Genomic DNA, 12,003 nt, shown 5'->3' on the forward strand with positions numbered 1-12,003 from the left:
AAATGTAACACTAACGTACAGAACATTGGCCGAAATCACTAGATCTGGTACGAAAACAATAGTTTTGCCAGCCCTTAGTCCAATATTTCCATTTTTTGTTTCGATGAACTATTGTCTAGAGACGAACATTTGCCATAAGAAGATAACTGATTCACAAGACAAACATTTTGAAAATCTTGGGAGATAAATTAGTTGAAAGTATATATATTTATACTAGATGCAGCTGTAACTGAAAAAACAAATTAATAGTGTGGTAAACACTATAATACACAATAGTTATATCCTAAGACAAATTTTCATCTCTAGATACTTTTATTTCTAAATTTGCAAAGATTTTATGTTCATTCTTTAAATTAAGTTGGCAGCATTTGTACTGCATAGTTTTAAAAAATCGAAGTTATGTTTATCTGTATAGAAAGTTGAAATATTTGAAATTTTCTAAAAACATAATGGTTTAATTCGCTTCTAGAATAAAATTGGCCCTTCAATATGGCTGAAGCCGAAGGGGGTTCTGAACAAGATGATGTTTCATTCTTGCGAACCGTAAGTTAAGGTTACATTGCAGAAAAATAAATAATTTACATAATTTTTTTTGTACCTAATAGGAAGATATGGTATGTCTTTCATGTACTGCGACTGGAGAACGTGTCTGTTTAGCAGCTGAAGGATTTGGTAACAGACATTGTTTTTTGGAAAACATAGCAGACAAGGTAAAAAATATAAGTGACATTTTAGTAATTTTGAATTAATCTAATAATTTTTTCATTGTAGAATATACCACCAGATCTTTCACAATGTGTATTTGTAATCGAACAAGCTTTATCAGTTCGTGCTTTGCAAGAATTAGTTACTGCTGCTGGAAACGAAACTGTAAGTTCAACTTTTTTTTATAATTTTGATGTATTTGAATATTTTATGTTGTTATATCAAAATCTGTTGATTTCATCCACTGCCATACTTATTTAGTACTATTTTTATTATAGGATAGTAGGAAGGTTCTGTTCCTTATTAAAAAAAATAATGAAATATTGCTTCTTTATATAAGACTGCCAACCCTTAACAGTCCTGAAATTTTAGATCTTGAGGAAAGGAGTTTACATAATAGTTCAAATGCAGTCAGAGCATTGAACTCCAGATGGGACTTCTGAACTGTTTTTTTTTGTTTTATGCATTTTGAAATTGAAAATTTGAATCACCTGAAAATTTCAAAATAAATAATAACTAATAGCGAACTAGGTTATATTCCATTTTTTGTTATAAATAACTTGAATTCATAATTACTTACAACTTAAAAATTCTATTTTCGTAACATGTTTTGTGACAATCCACATATATTTTTCCTCTGTTTATATTTAACACGTTACTCACACTAATTTTCATAATTTTCTGTCAATTACAATTTCTATTCAAATTTTGTTTGACTACCCCTTTGGTTTTCCTTTTCACCTGCTTGATTTTTTGCTTTTCAGGGACAGGAAAATTTAGTAAGTGATTTTCTCATACTCTCCATGTTGTCAAGTATTGTATTAGATTTTAACATACCCTTAACAATGTAGTTACTAACATATTTTTTTCGATTTGATCAATTGGTATATGAAGTAGATGGTTGCAGCTGAATTTATTATTTGATCATTCAATAACCATGTATCATCCCTCCTCGAACACATTTTTAGTCAGTTCAATCAAATATAAATTAATAAGCATTCATGAGAGTAAGGTTGTTCCATACACAAAGTACATAAAAAATAATAAGTTAATAATTCTCTCTTTTCTAGCAATATTCACTATGATATTACTTTGCGAAATCAATGTTACATCCGAGTTTTACACGGTGTTTGAAGTAGATAAAATATTGCGACTAATGTTGAAAAAATCTTATCATCAAAATTCAATATTGTATACATCACATATTGAAGTGTATTATTTTTGGTAGTCAAATTCAGTAATATGCATATCATGACTGAATTTTTTAGGCCATCTGAAGAGGTATCGTGGTATTAAAAATCGAATTTGTTCAGGTGCCGTATTGCCAAAAATTATACCTGGGAGTCAATTCAACCAGATAAATTTCTACAATTTTCAGACCTTAGCCTGGAAATAAGTTGAAATAAGTAAAACAAAATTCATATCATATCGTAGTAGATGCAACAAGATGAACATTCCATCAGTCTTTCAAGAGGTTAAAAGGGTGGAGATGTAATTAAAAAAAATCGTTTCATTAAATATTGAGTTTATAATTCAGATTAGTGTTATATCTGGTTACAATGAATACCTTGACAAGGCTTACAAGACTGAGAGAATTCAGTATTGAGGAATAAGCTGTTTTTTAAATTGAAATTGAATATTGTGAATTCGAATATATTAAACAAAAATATATACATTTATTACTAACACTAAATTCTCACCCTAACCCTAACCTTAAATTCTAACCCTATTTCTAACCTTAAATAATATTCCTAAAATTGGTCCGACTTTCTTTTTTAACATCTCAATATGAGTAATGCAACAGAGACTTTCATCAATGTACAGTTCTGAAAATTTTATAGTTTTAGGCCAAATTCTCTTTGTTTATGATTCAGTTTAACATTAAAGAAGAATTTTCATAATTTAAACTTAATTCATGATAATTTAACCAAGATGTCAGCAATATAATGTCATTAATCATGTTATGGTAAATTTCTTTAGTATCACTAGAACAATAGAACAATAAAGTAATGTGTCATTTGCGAATAACTTAATATTTCCTTTAAAAATAATTTGGAAATAGGATTAATGTAAATCAAGAATAGAGCTGGGCCCAAAATAGACCCTTGTGGAACTCCGCATTCACTGAACCATATATTCAAAACTGATGGTTGTACATAGGTGTTAGAGTGAAAAATTAATAATTGTAATATTTTTCTGTCAGTGATGTGGTCAACCTCACACCTATTGAAAAATTTAATATACATTTTTCAAGTAATGTCAGTACCAATATAAAATTCATTAAGTTAGAGTTCAATAATATGAATAACATTATTTTGGGTAATACCAAACCTCTTTTCTCTATTTGGTATGTGAATTACCTGTTTCAACACACAACTATATAAATGACCTTGATTTGAAAATTGCAGCTATAATTCGTATTATTTCTAAATAATTTCTTCCTTCGTTCATTTAGAAAAGTGCATAACTATTTTGACCTAGTATCTTGTTTTAGAGCTCCAAAAAATTTGAGGCCTTCCTTCTATAATAACTTTTCACTTAATGGCAGTAGAATCTTCTAACAAAATTATTTGCAGTGGTAGAATTTGGAAAGTACACTTACTAAAATTTATAAAATAAGACAGCGTTCTCATTCTTTACTTGTGGTATTTTATGTTGAACATTGTTACTTATTTAAATTTTTTAGGGCAAAGGAACTGGATCAGGACACAGGACTTTATTGTATGGAAATGCTATTCTTCTAAGGCATCAGAATAGTGATATGGTACGTATTTTCACATACAATTATATACACGGATATCTGTATCCATGATTTCAGTATTTAGCATGTTTGTCAACGAGCTCCAGTAACGACAAATTAGCCTTTGATGTTGGTTTACAAGATCACAGCCATGGAGAGGCTTGTTGGTGGACAGTACATCCTGCTAGCAAGCAGAGGTCTGTATAACGATGTCAGCTAATGAAAGATTCACTGAGTAAACTGATTGCTTCTAGATCTGAAGGTGAAAAAGTGAGAGTGGGAGACGATCTGATTCTGGTTTCAGTGGCTACTGAAAGATATTTAGTAAGTTGAAAAGTATGTTATATACACCTAACTCTCATAAAATTTCATCAAACTTCTTAGCACACAACTAAAGAGAATGAAATATCAATTGTTAACGCAAGTTTCCACGTCACCCATTGGTCTGTTCAGCCGTATGGCACAGGAATATCCAGGATGAAATACGTAGGTTATGTCTTCGGAGGTGATGTACTAAGATTTTTCCATGGAGGTGACGAATGCCTCACTATACCATCTACTTGGGATATGGAACCAGGACATAAGTAAATTTATTTTACATATATTAAAAATATTCAATCCGTTTTATTTTTAAATATTTTACAGTATTGTAGTGTATGAAGGAGGAAGTGTGATGTCCCAAGCTAGGTCCCTTTGGAGATTAGAGTTAGCTCGTACAAAATGGGCTGGTGGTTTTATAAATTGGTACCATCCTATGAGGATTCGACATATCACAACTGGGAGATATTTGGCTGTGAATGAAAACAATGAATTGTATCTTGTCAGTAGGTAAGAAGGTATGAGTTTTCCTGTACAAGCATGAGTTGAACGTATTCATTTTAGAGATGAAGCAAATACTGCTACAACGGCATTTTGTTTACGACAAGAGAAAGATGATCAAAAAGTTGTTCTAGAAGATAAGGATTTAGAGGTTATTGGTGCACCAATCATTAAATATGGAGATTCAACGGTTATAGTTCAACACTCCGAGTCTGGACTCTGGTTGTCATACAAGGTGACATTGATTTTTTGGTAAACATTAAATATTTTTCATTTTATTTTTTCCCAGGCATATGAAACAAAGAAGAAAGGTGTTGGTAAGGTGGAAGAAAAGCAAGCAGTGCTACATGAAGAGGGAAAAATGGATGACGGCCTTGATTTTAGTAGAAGTCAAGAGGAGGAATCACGAACTGCTAGAGTAATTCGTAAATGCAGTTCACTTTTCACACAATTTATTAAGTGAGTTTCATATGTAAAGAAAACTTCAATATTTCAATCCGAACTGGAATTAAACATTTTTAATTAGACACCATCACAATAACTAGTCCCTTTGAATGATGAAGTTATTAAAAATAATGCAGAATATACAATAATAATAATAATAACTTTATTCGCTTTTCGATCATATACATGATATAAGACATGTCACAGTATAACATAGATCGGACACTTGAAACAGGTACTTAACTATATACATAAATAAAAATAACACATACACACATATATGTATACAAATACATATACATAAAGTAAGGATGAAAGAAATGCAGTGAAAGCAATAATCATGATAACAGTGTATCCCGTTCTAAAAATTCTTCTACGCTATAATATCCCTTATTAGTTAATAGCTCCTTTATTTGTTTTTCAAATGAATATTTGCTTAACATTGCCAAGTTACATTTCAAATATTGTTTTGTTTGGTTTCCAGGTTTTACCGTGGTCTTCTTTGGTTATAATCTCCAGTATTATCTGAAACGTTAAGATACATCAAGAAAGGTACTTCAATCACGCCCATGAAGATGACTGCCGCAGTTGCAGTTGAAACGTTCGAAGATTATAACCAAACAAGACCACGGCAAAACCTGGAAACTAATCAAAACATTGACGACAGCTGGGAAAGCCTGCATTTCTTTATTTCAAATATTATTCAAATATCCTTCAGTAACTTGTTTTCAGTGGTCTTGAACAACTTCAAATGAATCGTAGACATTCGATGTTCTTCCAAGTGGTTAATTTGAATGAAATGGTAATGTGTCTTGAAGACTTGATCAACTACTTTGCACAACCTGAAGATGACATGGGTAATAATTTTATATTTTTTTCGATGCTTCCATACTTGAAATATTATTTATTACAGAACACGAAGAAAAACAAAATAAACTTCGTGCTTTGAGGAATCGACAGGACTTGTTCCAAGAAGAGGGTATTCTTAATCTTATTTTAGAAGCAATCGACAAAATCAATGTGATTACTTCTCAAGGATTTTTGGCAGCACTTGCTGGGGATCAGAGCTGGGAAATGATTGGAGGGTATCTCTATCAGTTATTAGGTAATAAAAATAAAATTCAACAGGCCCTTATGATGTAATGAAAATAAGAAATATATATCACTCATGTCGTTGAGCTCTAAATAGAATTCTGTCATACATATCATTGGAAATCAAAAACATACTTCAGAGTATTACACTGTGGACTTAGGTTGGGTAACCTTGAAAGAGTGTTTCAATCTCTGTAATAAAAATGATCACGTTTTTACGGTACTTAAAAACTTTTTGAGAAAATGAAGGCCTTATTAGAATAAATCAAACATACACTAAAATGAATTATAATTCATATTTTGAAACTCAATTTCAATATACTTTCACAAAGGATAGTTTTACAACCTGTTTGATTCAATAAAACTGCTTTAAAAATGTGAATTTGTAATCGATATAGAAAAAGTTTAGTTCATTCAATAAAAAATCAATCAAGGATTCATGAGGCAACTGCATTTTCATTCATTTTGCTTCACTATTACAAATATTGAAATAATATCTTCTCAGAAAGAAGGTATTTCTGCCTTGACAATAGATATACCATCAGAGCTTTACAATTTTAAGGAAAAAATCCTCTACTTTCTGAAAGTCCAGATAGTCAAGTGTGTGATGTTGGCAATGATAGTAATCTGGGCCAGGTTTCATAAAAGTAGATGTATAGTTAGGCTTGATCCGCGTGGAGAGTGGATGTTAAAATCTCGATTATTATAACAAAGGATGTTATATGTTTGTATCTAAATGAATGATAATGACAAGTGAAGATTCAATAGATCCAAGGGAAAAATTTACATTCAACCATTCAACCCCTCAATATTTTGTTTCTAGGTTGATTTGATGTTATCATTTTCATTTGTACTCTACTGAAAGTTTTTTGATAGTGAATAATGTAATCAATTTCCTACTCATTGATTTCAAAACTTTATTCTAGCCGCCATCATCAAAGGCAACCATACAAACTGTGCCCAATTTGCTAATTCAAATCGTTTGAACTGGTTATTTTCGAGATTGGGATCTCAAGCCTCCAGTGAAGGTACCGGAATGTTAGATGTATTGCACTGTGTACTGATAGATTCACCAGAAGCTTTGAATATGATGAGAGTGAGAGACTTGTTATTTAATGTTTTCATCAATGCTTTCATGGTTTCGTTTTTCAGGATGAGCATATAAAAGTTATCATTTCCTTGTTAGAGAAGCATGGAAGGGATCCCAAGGTGCTGGACGTCTTATGCTCACTTTGTGTTGGTAATGGGTAGCTGTACGAAGTTCTCAAAACAATATTTGTGATTTTTTGTTACCTGGTAAAAATTTACTTCTGCAAACTCAGCTGGTTGATCATGTAGCAAGGTATAGCAATTTGATAGAAACACTTCCATGATTTTTATGTTACCTCACTTACAGTGTTCGGCCAAATATATTTGTAGGAAGAGTAGATGGTAGTGCTATTTACCAAAAGTGGTATTTTGAGGTGACGGTAGACCATCTGGAGCAAAGTACACATATGGTGCCACATTTGAGAATAGGTTGGGCCAACTCTAAAGGGTAATTAGGTTTCAACTTCCAAAGGACATTCAGTAACTGATATTGTTGTTTCAGTTATGTGCCGTACCCTGGAGGTGGTGAAAAGTGGGGTGGAAATGGAGTTGGTGATGACTTATACTCTTATGGATTTGATGGTGCATACTTTTGGACAGGTGGTAGAAGTACTAGAGTTGTATTCAGCAATACAGAACCCTTCATAAGAAAATGTAAGTAATGTATAAGCTGCCTATAGTTCTACTAAGAATGGTCTAATTTTTAGCTGATGTGATTGGCTGTGCCTTAGACTTGACTATTCCAATAATTAACTTCACTTTTAATGGAGTCCCAATCAAGGGAAGCTTCCGAAACTTCAATTTAGATGGCATGTTTTTTCCTGTAATCAGCTGTTCTTCCAAATTGAGGTGAGTTTTTTAATTTCAAAACATAAAACTATGGTTTAACCAAACCAGAAGCAAAAAAACCTGCATGACATTATGACTGCTGTAGAGAATATTCCAGAAGTTGGTCCACAGGTATGATTTCAGAGCTGTATATTTTGGTCCTGAGAGGATCACGTCTCAGATGATGGAAATCTTAGAGTAAATGAGAGAGAATAGAGAAAAGTTAGGTTATCTGTTTTTAAGATAGTTATATAGTTTTTACTTAAACTAAAAAAATTATGAAGCCAAAAAGGAAGCAGCAGTTTCTACCACAAATAAAGAAAATACATAACCAATTATTCGAAATGAATAGGCTAAAAAGGAATTAGGTGATGTAAGCTATACAATGAGGTATAATCAATTTAAAAAAGGATATCAATAATTGAATAATTTCAAAGGCAGCCGAATAGTAATACGGTTGAAAACAAAAATAATATAGTGAAAGAGAGTTGGAAAAGAATTAATTATGACAATGAAAACCATGAAAAAAATAGGTGCTATAATGAAATTGATTTTGATAAAAGTTCAAATCTCAGACAAAAATAAAAAGTTTTTTAGATTAACGACCATTTTATAATTGCAAATGATAATAACCAACATCAAAACTAAATGAAAATAGGAATACACATATAATCTTCTATTTATTTCAAACAACTCCTGTAGAAATAAATTCCATTATCAATAAAACTACTTTCAAAATTACCAAAAAATATGACATTGATGGCTATCTATATTGCAGAACCTTTAATCATATTCAATTGAAGAATTACTATATATAAAATTAAGGGTTACCAAATGATTTGAAAAAGTATCAATTACAAAGTGGTGGCTATTGATATAACAAAACCTTTCAACACCCAAGTCAACTGCTATCACAGTTGTCGGTTGATTGGTCAAACCACCAACACTGACATAAAAAACTTGGATTGACTTGGGTATCACACCAATAGGTGGTTCCACTTATGTCTCGCTTGCGTTTACGCAGTTATTTCTATTAAGTACTTTTCTTGGTTATTCAATATTGTCCCTTAGTCAGGGAAGCTATAGATTACGCTGTAGACGACCCCTCCCGATATAGAAGGCCCCGACACTCTGTCGAATGAGGCCCCTATGTCCTCCGTTAACAGATGAATAATATCTTCATCTATCTCACCTCAGCCAGGTAGGGGTATACAGCGAAGGGCGGTATGGATGTCTGGATGTCTGAGGACTTTCATGCCACCATCAAACACCAGTCATGACCCGTTTGTCTTTCTGACAAACACCAGTTAAAAGGGAAAGGGAGCCAGGCTTCAACCTGAATAAACTCAAGATGGATTACGTCACATATTGTCCCCCCACGACGTCTGTTAAAATGAACAGTTTGTTCATCAAATACCCCAGTCAGGAAGGGGTACACATGGCCAGAACGGCATAGAGGTCATTGATCTGTATGTCGTCACCAAAAAAAAAACACCTTCAGTTATGAACCACTCGTCCTGCTGACGAAAGACAGTTGAAAGGGTAATGGAAAAAATTTCCAACCTGAAGAAAATGAAGATCACCGAAACACATATTGTCCTTAATCGAGGACCGTCTGCCCGGTACTGACGATACCCAATAGGCTAAAACAGCTGTCTACTGGTGGCTCTTAAATTAAAGTCGATATGGGAATGATCAAAATAGTATATATATATATATATATATATATATATATATATATATATATATATATATATATATATATATATATATATTGAATAATTTGCATACCCAGAGGTCCCAAGTCTACCTTTCACTCATTATATTTTTTTTTGTAGTTGCCGTTTCTTATTGGGTGGCGACCATGGAAAATTGAAATATCATCCACCAGAAGACTTTTCTCCTCTTGTAGAGAGTCTACTTCCTCAACAAGTTCTCATGTTGGAACCTTGTTTCTACTTCGGCAATATGGCAAAAAATGTCATTGCTGGTCCACTATTTGTAGAAGACGACACAGCTTTTGTACCGAACCCGGTAGATACTTCCATGGTTACATTGGCTGGTTACATCGAATCCATAAGAGATAAACTAGCAGAGAATATTCACGAAATGTGGGCTATGAACAAAATTGAAGCCGGATGGCAGTGGGGAGAATTCAGAGATGATGTGAGACATATTCATCCATGCCTGGTACCTTTCGACAAGCTGCCTGCGGCTGAAAAAAGATATGATTCACAGCTCGCAGTTCAAACACTGAAGTGAGACACTGAAAAAAAAGAGTATTCCTTATAATAAATCGGTTTCATTTTAGGACAATCATCGCTTTGGGATATTATATTACCATGGATAAACCACCATCCAGAATAAAAACTATTCGTTTGCCAAATGAACCTTTCATGCAACCCAATGGCTACAAACCAGCTCCTCTTGATTTGGGGGCTATAAGTTTGACAGCTAAGCTTGAAGAATTGGTCGACCAATTAGCTGAAAATACTCATAATCTCTGGGCCAAGGAAAGAATTCAACAGGGTTGGACCTATGGTCTCAATGAAGTGCGTTATCTCATTATACTCTTTGGATAGACCTTCCTAAATCATCAATTTTCAGGATCCTGATATGTTTCGAAGCCCCCACTTAGTTCCTTATGGTAAAGTTGATGATGCAATCAAAAAGGCTAATAGAGATACAGCTTCAGAAACAGTAAGAACTTTACTAGTTTATGGATATAACCTAGATCCTCCTACAGGAGAGCAACAAGAAACACTTCTAGCTGAAGCAAGCAGGTCTAGGCATTCAGAGTTTAGGACTTATAGAGCCGAGAAAAACTACGCTGTTAGCGATGGCAAATGGTACTTTGAGTTTGAAATTTTGACAGCTGGACCAATGAGAGTTGGATGGGCCAAGGCAGATTGTGCTGCTGGATGTATGCTTGGTTCGGATGAGAACACTTGGGCATTTGATGGATATAATGTGAGTACAAATATGAGAGTCATGGTTATAACTGATTATTTTTTAACAAGAATTGGAAAATAAGTAATACAATAACTCTTCTTTAGCAAAAAAAGCATCATGGGGGATCTGTAGAACCTTTTGGTATTAAATATCAGCTAGGAGATGTAATTGGTTGTTTTATTGATATAACTGATAAAATCATCAGTGAGTTGATTGAGATTTTTGGGAATAACACCTTTTGTTCAATTGAAAAAATTAAATTAAAATTTGTTTGTGATAGTTTTAATAATGCATTTTCATTTCTGTAGGAAGAGAAAGTTTACAGCAATTCTGCTGAATCATTTGGTAAACAGTGGCAAGTAGGCGATGTAGTTGGGGTTTTTCTTGACCTTATCGATCATACCATAAGTAAGAATCTGAAAATAGCTATTCTGAAAATTGAAGCTTATTTTAATTTATTTGCTTTATTTTCTATCATTTGCCACATCAATAATTGCTTTTTATTTATTGCTGAAATTCATTGATTTTTTTACTATCATTCGTCTATTCCTGCAGAATCATTTTTATGTTTTTGTTATTTGATGTACTCAATATAATGTATCAGTAATGAAAAAGTTCAATTTCTCCTAATTGTTTTACGGAATACTTTATTGTGTTTACATTTAGTTATTTAAAACTGTGGTTTCAATTTTGATTGATAGCCAAATATTTTTCAGAAAAACTAGTAGTCATTTTTCAATCTTACTTTTAATCTCACTATGTTGATTGAAGCTGATACATTTTAGTGAAGATAGAAATACAGTCTCTAAGTATTAAAACTTACTCTCTTGATTCAAGTAAAAATCATGCACTTTCAGTTCACATATTTCTATAGAGCTCAAATATAACTTAGTTGGATTGATGGCCGGGAATCGAAGAATCAATGAGAGTTGCTTGGATACCAACCCTTGTGTTCAGCGCATGTCTGGGATTGCGTTCATAAACTCACTTAGAGTATGATGATATTATTCTGAATTGTACATAAACATACTCTAATATTGTAAATTTTATACAAAGTTCAGAAACTTACTTGAAGTTAACTCTGATTATTATTCTCTCAAATGGAGTAAAGTCATACCCTTACAGTTATGACATATTACAAAATGAATTTGAAACAAATATTTGGTGTGCACTGCATCATGAAATTTTTAGTAGATAATACGGTATAGACAAATGCAACTACAACATATACATGTATTTGAAACAATAATGTGCGTAGATATAATTGCTAACCTCAATTCGAAACTATATAATACAGTTTATTGTATGATTTTCACTATAAAGGGTTTTACAAA

The 12,003-nt window shown here is 32.6% G+C and overlaps 1 protein-coding gene across 1 annotated transcript in view; it reads left to right on the top strand.

The window, feature by feature from the left end:
• The window catches only part of RyR (Ryanodine receptor), a 41,492-nt gene that overhangs the window by 4,654 nt on the left and 24,835 nt on the right, over positions 1–12,003 (top strand). The window contains 22 exon segments of the mRNA XM_074171959.1: positions 470–543; positions 606–710; positions 772–870; positions 3,392–3,469; positions 3,524–3,642; positions 3,700–3,769; positions 3,830–4,029; positions 4,091–4,273; positions 4,328–4,499; positions 4,554–4,723; positions 5,441–5,565; positions 5,622–5,813; positions 6,727–6,896; positions 6,953–7,046; positions 7,049–7,142; positions 7,197–7,337; positions 7,392–7,543; positions 7,597–7,738; positions 9,556–9,975; positions 10,029–10,269; positions 10,325–10,687; positions 10,774–10,873. Coding sequence (XP_074028060.1) covers positions 490–543; positions 606–710; positions 772–870; positions 3,392–3,469; positions 3,524–3,642; positions 3,700–3,769; positions 3,830–4,029; positions 4,091–4,273; positions 4,328–4,499; positions 4,554–4,723; positions 5,441–5,565; positions 5,622–5,813; positions 6,727–6,896; positions 6,953–7,046; positions 7,049–7,142; positions 7,197–7,337; positions 7,392–7,543; positions 7,597–7,738; positions 9,556–9,975; positions 10,029–10,269; positions 10,325–10,687; positions 10,774–10,873 — 3,484 coding nt within the window. The 5' untranslated portion in view covers positions 470–489.

This window comes from Leptinotarsa decemlineata, unplaced genomic scaffold (genome assembly GCF_025532065.1).
Source record: "Leptinotarsa decemlineata unplaced genomic scaffold, Ldec_3_MD MMD2_tig00000035_RagTag_RagTag, whole genome shotgun sequence".
NCBI lineage: Eukaryota > Metazoa > Arthropoda > Insecta > Coleoptera > Chrysomelidae > Leptinotarsa > Leptinotarsa decemlineata.